The sequence below is a fragment of the Sprattus sprattus genome (genome assembly GCF_963457725.1).
Source record: "Sprattus sprattus genome assembly, chromosome: 11".
In the NCBI taxonomy this organism is placed as follows: domain Eukaryota; kingdom Metazoa; phylum Chordata; class Actinopteri; order Clupeiformes; family Clupeidae; genus Sprattus; species Sprattus sprattus.
Genome location: NC_137909.1, coordinates 7,354,673 through 7,368,285, shown reverse-complemented (window position 1 = coordinate 7,368,285; position 13,613 = coordinate 7,354,673). Strand labels below are relative to the sequence as shown.

Here is a 13,613-nt window from a genome sequence, read left to right as displayed (position 1 = left end):
GCATTCTAGTTTGTACATGTTACCACTTGGATCTATCATTCGGCAACACAACATCTCCTACCATTCATATGCTGATGATACCCAACTTTACTTATCCATCTCCTCTGATGACCCCAGTCCGGTAAATTACCTCACTCGTTGTATCTCCGACATTAAAAATTGGATGGCCCAAAATTTTCTACGGCTAAATGATGCCATTTTAACCTCCCTCTGGGCAAAACCATGTGAGAATGTAAAACATTTAGGTGTGACTCTTGATGCAGATCTTAATTTTCAAAAGCATATATCTAACATTACTAAAACAGCCTTTTACCACCTTAGAAATATTTCTAAAGTCCGTGGCTTCCTGTCTTTACAGGATTCTGAAAAATTAGTTCATGCATTCATCTCAAGTCGGTTAGATTACTGCAACGCACTCTATGCTGGTCTAACAAAACAGATGTTAAATAAACTTCAACTTATCCAAAATGCAGCTGCTAGAATAGTCACTAGAACTTCAAAATTCAATCATATCACCCCTGTTCTTAAATCACTTCACTGGCTCCCTGTGCAGCAAAGAATTGAGTTTAAAATACTCCTTCTTGTGTATAAATCACTAAACGGTCTTGCCCCACCCTATATTTCCGATCTGATTTCTCTTTATGATCCATCGCGTTGCCTAAGATCCTCCAATAAATGTCTTCTCACGACCCCAAGAATTAACACCAATGCGGCACACAGTGCCTTTAGCTACTGTGCCCCAACCCTCTGGAATAGCCTACCTTTGAAGTTAAGGTCATCTCACTCAGTGCTCTCTTTCAAAAAGGGAATTAAAACTTTTTTATTTTCTACAGCCTATTCATGACTAAAGGTTTTTTTTTAGTTTTTAACACTTCTTTTATTGTTTTTTATCTTATTGTTTTTTTTAATTTTGTTAATTTTCTTTTATTTCATGTATATACATATATATATATATATATATATATATATATATATATATATATATATATATATATATATATACATATATATTTTGCTAAGTGTATTTGTTTGTCTGTTTATTTTAGATAATTGAATGTTTTCTCTGCACAAAGCACATTGTGTCTATGTATACCATATGAAATGTGCTATATAAATAAACTTGAACTTGAACTTATGTAGCTAATGTATTAGTTACACGAGTACTGTAGTTATGTGTGCACGTACTGTACCTTGTATGTAATCTATCTGTGTGAATGTTTGCAGCTGTTGAGTAAGTTCAACTCAATTCAATTCAATTCAATTCAATTCAATTCAATTCAATTCAATTCAATTCAATTCAATTCAATTCAATTCAATTCCATTCAATTCCATTCAATTTTATTTCTATAGCGCCATAACAATTGCCTCTCAAGTGACATTTGAGGGTAATTATCCTGTTGGTCTACATTGGTTTTGAACGGGAAGTTTTACAAATGTGATGATGTAGCTTATTTGTGTATTTTTGTAGGTGTGAGAGTGAGACATGAGGTTATTGGATGAGCAATGACATGATTTGAGGTGCTCTTCTCCTCAACTCTGAACGCTCTCTCTCTCTCTCTCTCTCTCTCTCTGTCTGTCTCTCTCTCTCTCCGTGGACTCATACTACAGTAAGCAGGAGTGTGTGTTTTGGAGGAGTGGCTTGGGAGGGGTCTGAAGGAAGGGGCTGTTTTTAAATCTATATTACTCTTGCTGGTGTCTCCACAATCGCCTACCCTACCTTTAGTTTCATGATTATGTTTATACCAGTTTTTGGAGCTGTTTCAACCCCCATGGTTTTCATGATATCGATTCCATTGCAAAGATAACAGGTCCATCAAAATGTGTACTGTGCTTGTACTCAACTAATGTATGTGTCTGCTGTTTTTGTCTTAATTGACATTTTGAATTGCTTATTTTCCTGTGAAAATGAATGGGGGAATGTTGGTGGTGTAGTCACAATCAACCCGGATCCGATTTCCAGCCAGGATGCCTTTGTAAGTAAGTTTGGACAAAAGAGTCTGCTTAATACTCGACCGTATAATACTGATAAACAGGTGGTCACTATAATTGGTTGGTTATAGATGAAGGAAATTGACCAAATGTTTCCGCAGAGCTGGATTGGTCTGTCTTCTTGTTGCAATATACCCTGGAGGTGCAGGTTAGTGAAAACTTTTGTATTTGAGTGATAAGACTTTTTATATAAGGCCATGAGATTTATTGTGAGCTTGTAATCTAGTATGCTTTAAAAACAGCCTTTGACTACATGTTTTAAAGGGTAACATTATTTGTTGTTAGAATGCTAGCGACCACTTAGTGAAAGCTAATGGGGATCCAAATGAAGAATAAATGATTGAACTTTGAACAAAGCATGAGCACAATATTAGAATATGGCAAATGAACATGATCATTCACATGTAAAATATAGGTTTTCGGATCTCCAGCTGAACATAGTTGCCATTAATAACTAGTCTAGTACATGTTACAGCAACAAATGGTGGTTTGTATGAACAGGGTGGCTTTGGATGGAAATAACATGCATTCATCGCCCACCTATCTTCAAACTACACATGCACACATGCTGTGTTTAGCAAAATATACAACAACACAACAATACATTGCTCTTATAAAATGTATTGATGAATATAAGGCTGTATTTTGGAGACACAGAGAATGCACACATGTGATAGGTGTGCAACACTGGCCCTGCAGAGGGTATTCTGACTAATGCTGTAATGAACTGATAAAGATGTCTCTTTGCATCATTAAATGTGGTTAGAATCGCTGCAACTTGCCGATTTGTCTACTGTCTATCCTACTCCTCTCTATTCCTAATATTCGAAAAACCCCGGACACCTTACATTTTTTAATCATTTAAAGGATTCAAACTCAGACTTTATCTCTTGATCGAGAAATTCGCCATCAGGATTTGAGGCCATCTTCAAACACTTTCTAAAAACAACAGCTGGATTTAACCTACAGCCTACTACTGGATTAAACCTCCGACTCTCGTCTTTATTGACGCATTCGTCATCCGCATTAAGAAGAATCTCTCTGCCGGACTATCACTTAAATCCAGGTAACCCTTAGGGGAGCTAAAAAAAAACTTTTCTTGTCAACTTTTTTTTTGCGGTGGAAAACACCTGCAATTACTATAACTGCCAACTCACAGGTTAGCGGAAGGCGCTGTCGTTCTTTTAACAGAAGGCAGAAGAAGAATTTTATCCTACAAACATTAGGTTTTTTGCTTCTTCCTGTGAGCTCGGAGTTGTATAGATCACTAAACTAAATGTATCACTACTTGTCCTCATTTGGACTCTGAACAGCTAGCAAGTCTAGCAAACAAACACCAGGTAAAGCTTAACGTTTGTCGCGAGTCACCGCGACATTGTAGCAAACAAAACACATTAACGCAAGTTTTGCCTGCCATCTGACATCACCACGATGCCTCCCGTCAGTGGTGCACCTGGATGCGACTCCTGCCTCCTACTCATCCAGCAGATAGTAGAACTCGAAGTCAGGTTAGCGACGCTCTACCAGATCAAGCTGGATGAGCAGTTCATTGACTCCATTGTCTCCGTGGGTCCTCATCACACACACACACACACACTGGACATCTCAATCCCTCTCCACCCTGCATGCACACAAACCCAGAACACACACTGATGGGCACCCAGCCCACCCTGCCTGTGAACTCCACTCCTCACCAGCCATGGAGAACAACAGGCAAAAGCAAGCGGGATCGAAGACGCTCAGGACGACACACTGAGCCAGGCCCACCCCTGCAACTGAGGAACCGCTACACTGCACTGATGGATCAGGAGGAGCCTCCTGGGCCTGATGACTCCCCTCCTCAGCCCGCCCCGAAACGCCCCTGCAGACCAGCTCCAGAGCAACACCAGCATCGCCCACGCCGCCCTGCTCCCCATTCTGGGCCCTCAACACAGTCATCATCCCCTCAACGACTTCTCCCGCTGGATGTGACAACCACCACTCTGGTCATCGGCAGCTCCATGGTCCGAGATGTCCACATCCCCCCTTCGACAAGCGGCCCCTGCAAGGTCCACTGCTTCCCCGGAGCCAGGGTCCGTGACATTCAGCGTAGACTCCCCAGCATCCTCGCTGGCTACACCAAGGTTAGCACCATAGTTGTACACATAGGTACAAACGACATCAGGGCAAGACAGTCAGAAGCCCTGAGGGCAGACTTCAAAGCACTCCTCACCACCCTCGCAGACACAGGAAGACGGATCGTCATCTCTGGGCCTCTCCCGACCTACCAGAGAGGTGTGGAGAGATGGTCCAGACTGTTCGAACTCCACACCTGGCTGCAAGCGACCTGCGCCTCATCAGGCACTAGCTTTGTTAATAACTTTGACTTGTTCTGGGAGAGGCCCAGCCTACTGAAGCATGATGGCCTCCACCCGAACCGGAGCGGAGCCAGTGTGCTGTCAGACAACATAAGGACCACCCTAAGGAACTGACATCCTGTAGAAAACATCACAGACTCATGCCCCCCAGGTAGTAACTCTAACACTTTCTATGAAAATGATTCTGAATCTGTCAATGTTTTCTACAGAGCATTATATGATTCCACTACCTCAGAACAGGCTGCTTCATATAATTTTATGGCATGCACCTATAATCCTATTCCAGTTTTAATCTCTACTCGACGCCTAATTAAAAACAAAGGCCATAGTTACAACAATAAAAATAGAAGCCCAGCAAATATTCTATCTATACCCCGGCAATGTTCCCTCTAAGCTGCGCGCGCGCGCAATCGCGCAGGCCAGTCGAAGTGGCCGCGCACATTTTTTAGTGGCCGCGCACATTTTTCAGACGGCACAAATATTTTTTTTTAGGGGTTAAAAATCTGAGCATCAAAGTGGATGTAGGCTAGGTAATAAACATTTAAAATACTGACATGTCTGACAACCAAGCGGGATGTGCGTTAGAATGTTTACATACAAAGTATCCTTTAGCTCTCTTGGCGGGCTCTGCTCAGCAGTTATAGGCTACCATGGCGAAAAGAAAGGCAGAGCAGGTGCCGCAGAAAAAGGTCTGCCTAACGTTTAAACATGAGTGGATAGATGAAATAGTCCAAACTGAGGTAGGATAAAACTTTCAGACATATTTACATATGAAGAAAGGAGTGGCGTGATCTGCAAATTCTGCTCGGAGGCAAACGCGAAAAGAGAGTTCGCTGGTGGGAAAACATGCAGTAAACACAAGTGACATTATTCTGTTTGTCCGTAAAATTTGTGAGCACCTGGATGCCCGCTTCCCTGAAAATTAGCTGAGTTGGCTGCCTTTGAGCCGGATACATTGGGTCGTGCAGTTAGTGAATTTGATCATGGTCTGAATGACGTGACCAATCTGGCGAAAAGGTTCGAAGCGCTTCTGGAGGAAGCATAAATGCGGTCCCGGGAGGCATTTGTCAACAATACAACGAATTCAAGTTCATGGTTAATGAAAAAAGTAAAAGCGGGCTGCTTAAGTCATTTTCTGATATTTTAACCTGGTCGCTGAAAAGTGAGCTTTTTCCAGATCTGGTACAACTTCTTGTCATTTGTGGCACATTCCAAGCATCTAGCGCCGACTGTGAACGCGGTTTCAGTCTAATAAATATCTAAGACAAAATTGTGAGGCGAGAGAAGATTTGAGGAAGACATTTCCAATATTTTCAATTAGACTTATTAGGTCTTATAGATCTAAGTGATCTTGATTACTGCAACAACAATTTGACATATGTTTAGTCAGAAAGATGTGTCTTCCATAGGCCTGCAGACAAGATGAGCCACACAGCCAGATAGGCCTACCTCCCTCAATGAAATTCAAATGACTTGTTTTGTAGCCTAGTTTGTTACAAACCACTCCGGTTATTACATTATTTATAAAGGCTATGAAAAATACACCATAATTACTATATTTCTTGTAAAGCACTGCATTAGCATTTTTCTTTAAATGAAGTTCCACTTAAATGTTTTACCTGCTGAGAAATGACTAAACACCTTGGATACTTTTATTTTGTAAAATATATATATATAAATATCAGTATCATTCATAACCAGTGAACCAGTCATAACCTCCCTAAACCTTATTTATTTTCAACCAAAGATCCTTTAAGTTCAACTAAACTGACTGGTAAAACACCATCAATAAAACGTTCCAAAGCCCAGCCATTATAAAGGATATTGAATAAATATCAACCTTGTAGACATATTGATGCATTTGCTGTCATCTCTTTGAAAACCTATTGCTAACGCAGGCTCGTGGGCGTTTTCGGCAGGTCGCGTGGTTTAAGAAATGCTCACAGTGCTGAAAAGTGCGCTCAGAATAAAAAATATTTGCTCAGTGCTGAAAAAAATTAGAGGGAACATTGTACCCCGGCATATTCCTCCTTCCTGTGACCCACTATATCCAGAAAATATTTCAATGGCAATACTAAATGTTAGGTCACTATCAGGCAAAACATTTCTCATTAATGATCTTATATGTGAACATAAATTAGACTGTATGTTTTTAACAGAAACCTGGCTAAACATAAATGGGTCTGCAGCTCTTATTGAAGCGTCCCCTCCCAATTACAGCTTTTTTAAGTCCATTAGAAATGGTAAAAAAGGGGGCGGGACAGCCACCATAGCCACGGATGCCCTGTGCTGCAGGAGCATCTCCTTCGATGAGTTTGCCTCATTTGAATATCATGCCATAGTTCTTAAGTGCCAGCCTCCTGTTCTGTCAGTAACTGTGTATAGGCCACCCAAGCAATGTCCCACTTTTCTAACAGACTTTTCAGAACTACTCTCCATTATCCACACAAACTACGATAAGATTATTATCACTGGCGATTTTAACATACATATTGATAATGGGAACGACTCAAAGGCCCGAGATTTTATGAATCTCTTAAATTCCATGGACTTTACCCAACACATCACTGAACCCACTCACAACCGTGGCCACACCCTTGATCTAGTTATTACAAAGGGTCTTATGACTGTTATATCGTCTATCTGTGACCTTGCTCTTTCAGACCACTTTTGTATTTTCTTTACAGCACTGGTACCTAAAGTTAAAAATAGTGCCGAAAGTTTTATTAAGAAACGCTATCTTAACTCTGCAGCAGCTGAAAATTTCAAAATAATGATAACTAGACAAGACATAACTAAAACAAAAACGCCAGAGGCGGGGCCATCATGTGTTAATGATCTAGTAACTACTCTAAATACAAAATTAAGGACAGCACTTGACTCTGTAGCACCATTGAAACAAAAAAAGGTTTTAACCAAACAAAAAGCTCCATGGAGAAATGAGGAAATTATTAAACTTAAGAGATCCTGCAGAAGGTCTGAGCGTACATGGAGAAAGACCAAGCTACAGGTCCACCCTGATATTTTTAAGGATCAACTCTCAGTTTTTAATAAAGCTATAAAAAATGCTAGGAAGGATCATTTCTCTAAGTTGATATCTATAAACTCTAACAATTCCAGAGTCCTCTTTTCAACAATAGATAGCCTTATAAACCCTGCACCCAAAGTAGATGATAGTCTTTTTTCCACCTCCAAATGTGAGGAATTTGCAGCATTTTTCAGAGATAAGATAACAAACATTAGAAATAATATTGCTCAAGAAATTCCAAATGTTTTGTTTTCCGATCCCCCTCCACCATGCTGTACCAGTATTAGCTTTTTTGCACTGACTGATATAGAAACGCTGAACAAAGTAGTGTCACAAATGAAGCCGTCTACATGCTCTCTTGATCCCATTCCCACCAAATTTTTTAAGACCATCTCTGACTCTGTGTCTAAGGACATTCTAGCCATTATTAACTGTTCCTTGCTTACAGGTGTTTTCCCATCAGAACTTAAAACTGCCCTGGTGAGACCACTGTTGAAAAAAAGCAGTTTAGACTCTTCTGTTCTAAACAATTATAGACCAATCTCCAACCTTCCTTTTCTTAGCAAAATCCTAGAAAAAATTGTCTTTAAACAGTTCAATATTTTCCTAGATGCTAATTGTGTCTTTGACACTTTTCAATCTGGTTTTCGATCCTATCATAGCACAGAAACGGCATTAGTCAAGGTTGTAAATGATCTCAGGATTAATGCTGACTCCAAAAAGCTATCTGTCCTGGCCCTTCTGGATCTTAGTGCAGCCTTTGATACTGTTGATCATGATATCCTTATTGACAGACTTGAAAATTGGGTTGGCCTCGCTGGTCCAGTCCTAAACTGGTTTAGGACCTATCTAACAGGCAGGGAATACTTTGTTGCCCTCGGAGACCACAGCTCCAAAAACATTTCTATGACCTGTGGGGTCCCTCAAGGATCCATTTTAGGGCCCTTACTTTTCAGTCTTTACATGCTACCCCTTGGTAGTGTAATAAGGAGGCACTACATCGACTATCATAGTTACGCGGATGACACCCAGCTCTATATTTCTGTAACACCCAACAACTACAGCTCTATTGATTGCTTGGTAAATTGCATTTCTGATATAAATGTATGGATGTCACAAAACTTTCTCCAGCTCAACCAAGATAAAACAGAGGTATTAGTCATTGGTGAAAGAAATGAAAGAGATAAACTATCTGCACATTTAAAAACACTAGCACTTAACACCAAACACCAAGCCAGAAACCTAGGTGTCATATTAGACTCAGATCTCAATTTTGAAACCCACATCAAAAATATAATTAAAACATCTTTTTATCACTTAAGAAACATTGCTAAGGTGCAACCGTTTCTCGCTCAGGCTGACACCGAAAGACTGATGCACGCGTTTATCACAAGCAGGCTAGACTACTGTAACTCTCTTTTGTCTGGTCTACCAAAAAAAGCCATTAGTCAACTACAAACCATACAGAATGCAGCAGCGCGAGTCCTCACTAAAACAAGACGGAGAGCGCACATCACACCAGTATTAAAAACCCTGCACTGGTTACCTGTTAGTTCTAGAATAGATTTCAAGATTCTCCTACTAGTCTATAAATCACTCCATAGTCAAGCACCTGAATATATAACAGACATGCTCTCAAGGTACACACCCAGTAGAACCCTGAGGTCCTCCGGCACTGATCTCCTAATAGTACCAAAAGCCAGGACTAAGAGACATGGGAGAGCAGCTTTTAGCTTCTATGCCCCCAGCCTTTGGAATACTCTGCCAGAATACCTAAGAATGGCTGAAACGGTTGATACATTTAAACATACACTCAAGACATACCTCTTTGATCTGGCTTATCACTCACTGTAAAAATGTATTAATTTAACATATTTGAAACATTTATTTATTTACGAATCCGTGTCTCTTTACAAGTGTTTGTAACCCCCAATTAAGTACCGCTACATCAAATGTGTTTCCTGTTTGCCGAGTGGATGCATGTACGGCCCCGGCAAACAGAACACAATAGAAAACAAAATGCCCTGTTGTCATGTGATGCTCTGTTGTCATGTGATGCTCTGTTGTCATGTGATGCTCTGTTGTCATGTGATGCTCTGTTGTCATGTGATGCCCTGTTGACATGTGATGCCCTGTTGACATGCGTTATGTGATGCCCTGATGTCATGTGATGCCCTGTTATCATGTAAAATGTATCTATTTTACATTTATGGAACGTTTACTTATTTATCTATCTATGTCTCTTTACAAGTATTTGTAACCCCCCCCCCCCCCCCCCTTTATTTCCCTTCTTTCCTACTGTGAGGCGCATTGTGTTACCTTTGCGTATGAAATGCGCCGTACAAATAAAGTTTGATTTGATTTGATTTGATTTGTTCTTGTATAGTCGGTTCAACACAATTTTGTCACTATTGAATTATTTTTTTATTGCACTGCTTTCGTTTCCATGCTGTTCCGTAGTCGAAGTGATCTGCTTCTGCTTCTGAGCAATCACACTTCATATTTTCTTGTCAAAGTAAAATCAAGAGTATGAAGTAAAACAGAGCAATGGGAGATGGCTTTAAGCCTGAATCAGTTTTGACTATGTAATGCTGTTCATTACAGTAAACGTAAGTCAGCTCACATGTCAAAACAATTCAACTGGCACACTGTTTCCCTGTAATACACAATGTATCTACAGAATAAACACACAGTGTGTGTCTATCTACAAAATCTACAAAAATACCCCAATAGGTGGCCCACAAGCCTTTTTATAATGCATGTATTATTTAACTAAGATCAGCTGCTCAAGACACAAAGGATGAAAATGGTTATAGTATTAAGAAGATGCTTTAGTCCAAAGTGACCTACAAAAGTGACAGAATGTCATTGGGCCACTGGTGTTAGAGAATCGCTGGCCTGTGCCTTGTTAGATTATATTGATTGCTAATCCAACAGGTGGTTGGACAGTCAAACCTCCAAAGGGTCAGAGTGTTAGTGTCCCACCCTTGCATGGGTTACGGTATGTAACGGCTGACTACTGCTGCGGTGCAGTCACATCTGTAGTGTGTACAGTGTATCTGTATTTCAACACTGTGAGGTACCAAATGGTGATGTGATTGTGAGGTGCATCTTAATTATGTGTGCTTGCGCAGTTGCCAGAGATGGGGATGTGTAAAATATACCAGGGTCTCCTGTGTAGAACTAGTGTTGTTCATATATCCTGACAACTCAATTACTCTGTGCTGAGTCAAATACTTACAGAGCATTTTGAAGTTTAATTATGAGATCATGTGCATCATCCGGAATGTAAGGTATGGATTTATTAGTGGTACTGGTAATCCCCTATTTGTATTTGTCCACAGAGGTTCACTGCTCTTTAGCTATACTTTGAACTTGTGCACAAGTTGTACATTTCACTCTTAAATCAAGAATTTTGATTAATCACTGTTAAGTATAGGGTTTATCTTCTTTCAAATAAGACTAGTAAGGAAGCCCTCCATCCATTCTATGAACCTAAACAAGATCATGGAGCATGCTGCCACCTAATGGATAGCCTGCAGATTGGAGCATATGATTTGGTCTGTTGATGAAGTCGGATTTTCAAACAATCCCTCTTGTTCCTTTTCCTGACCCAGTTTTAAGAAATGTCAGTACAATTTTTAGTCAACAAGGCTGTCACTGTTGTGATGAAGCTTTCAGTGCCTTTGTGGTGCAGCAGAATCCCTTAGACTTTGGTAATAGAACAGTTTTTCCCCTACCAAACAAAAAGGCTGTGTATTAAAAGGCTCTCCTAACCTTGAATTCTCACCTTGAAGGTTTAGCAATAATTGTGCTCTGTGAAGAAGGCAAGAAGTCTGCTGTGCTAGGAGATTCTCCTTAACATGAACAAATGTTTACACACTACGTACTTTAAGCAATTCTGTTTATTACTTTTTTCCCCCAGAAAGCAGTTGTCCCACTTTAAGTGAAATCGGCACTTTACACTGAACAAGAAAAGAAAAGAGAACCGAATGAATCATCATTCAGCTCTTCAATAACCATTCTCGTTGTTGACAATAAATCACGGTTAGATTCTATCAAAGAAAAAAACCCACACACTAAACTGTTATGCGATGTTGCCCAACAACATAAAGTGGAATCATTTCTAAGCAATAACAACTCTCAACATGTACAAAACCCATGACCAGCATGGAGTTGCACATCCTTGCTTTTGACTGACATAGATGTGATGCCCCTCAATTTCAGTTCCACTGCCGAGATAAAGTTGTGCCAACAACAATATAATAGAATGGCATAAATTACATTTGGTAAGAAAATAAATAATAGAATACTTAATTAGTAAGCACATTTAAATATGTTCCTGATTGTTGTTTGAAAACAGATCAGGTAATAAGTATATCCACAGCCATGTTTTACTATCGGGGAATCAAACGCAAATGAATGCATCCACTTTATACAGTAAAGTGCTCTATGTTGACGTACCTTCACAGATGTTGTGCAGATTCAAATTATATATTAAAGATAGTAATATTCAGAAGCACCTCATCTGTACTTGAAAGTCGTATTAATACATATTCAGTCGTTTTTTGTAAGTGGGGAGATTGCAGCAGATGTGTGCACAGTGAGAAAAGTGAGAAACTGCATTCTGTGAATGTATGATTGCAAGTATGTGTATTAAAGCATGCATATGAGATGTGTGAGTGTGTGTGCATCCAGTGGCCTTGTGTATGCATCTTATGGAGGCCTACACCATCACATGCCTTCCTCAGAGTTAAGGACTCTCTTCGATGGAGCGCTTCTTAGCAAACAGGTGAGTGGGGTCCCGAGTACGCAGGCTGGGCTGGATCTTGAACATGGGGGCCATGGCCCAGCGGAAGCCTCCGCGCCCCTCCATCCCCGCGTGGCCGGTGGCAGCAGCTTCAGAGGCGCAGGGCTTGTTCTGAAGCAGCTGAAAGAGGGTGTACATGTCAGGTCCCAGTCTGGACACCAGACCAGTTCGGACTGTTGCCACGGTTTCTTCGTCGCACTCCATCAGGCTTTGCAGGAGAGTGCTGTAATACCTAACACAGACACAGACAGATGTAATCACTGACAGGTTTCTTTTCTGGTACAATTCCAATTCATCAACCAATTTGTAATAAGTGGTAAGTAATCTGTAATAAAAACTGACCCCACAGTTAGGTCCTAGTCTTTGTAGAGACTATTGTTTTTCGTGCCTTTATAATTAGTGTATTTGTGCTACCTTTAAGTACCTGAAGAACTTTAATATCTTTAATATCTATGGAGAAACCATAATTTGAGTTAATCCTTCAAAAAAGATCTCAGGTAAGGAAGTACCTGTTTGGGAAGTGCATGGGCACCTGGACCACCTCTCCAATGGCGTCTGGGTTGGTGCTAGCAACCTTGCAGATATCCAGCTTGCTGTAGCAATCCTCTTGAACTTCAGCAATCATTTTTTGGAAGGAAGGGCAATGGCGGATGGACTGGAAGACCTTGGAAGTGATGCCATTGGCCATACACTTCAGGCTTTCCTTCACAAAAGTCTTACCCTGCAGAAGAGGACCAAAAATATCAGATATCCGCCATCAGCTCCCCTTGTGAAACACATAGCACACTACCTTCCAAGACAGGTAAACTATTGGTTGGTAACACATAACAAATATTTCTTCTCCTAACAACAAACTTCAATTTGTATATACCTGTGTGTTGAAAACAGAAGCGGCACTAAGGAGGTTGTTGCAGATTTCGTGCAGGCCATCCGTATCACAGGTAGAATTCTCCAAACAGGCAAAGGTGCTGCACCCCACCTGTAGAGCGCCGTTGAGGCAGCGGGCTACATCAGCTGAAAACGAGAGAGACCAATTGAGAAAGTGTGTCTGACAGAAAAAGACATAAATGCGGAACCTGGTAATTACACACTTCAATCGCAATTGAGCTCGTTTTAAAGGTGAAATTGGGCATTCCAGTCCGGAATGGAACAAGCATATACATGGTTGCTTGAAAGGGGTAGTCGCCCTAGTGAACCAGAGGAAAGACAGTATGTTAAGGCTAAAGAACACTTACATGGACTGTTGGATGAAAAACGCGCTCTTCTTGGTGAGCTTTCTCCTTGGTCCATGTCAAAGGCAGATGCGGCCAGGACAAGAAACAGGAGAAACACACTTTTGTGTAGCATTTTGTAAAATAGTGAGGTCTCAACTCCACACGCTGATAAAATAGATGTTACGAGCCTGTCGAGAGGTTTGAAACTGTCTAGA

At 40.7% G+C, this 13,613-nt stretch overlaps 1 protein-coding gene across 1 annotated transcript; it reads right to left on the bottom strand.

Moving 5' to 3' along the window:
* Positions 1 to 12,127: 12,127 nt before the first annotated feature.
* On the bottom strand, positions 12,128 to 13,531 carry stc1l (stanniocalcin 1, like; the record flags this gene model as incomplete). Its single annotated transcript, XM_080847341.1, has 4 exons — positions 12,128 to 12,416; positions 12,694 to 12,905; positions 13,056 to 13,198; positions 13,420 to 13,531. 4 exons carry the CDS (start codon positions 13,529 to 13,531, stop codon positions 12,128 to 12,130), a joined length of 756 nt encoding a protein of 251 aa, XP_080703467.1.
* Between the last annotated feature and the right edge of the window lie 82 nt (positions 13,532 to 13,613).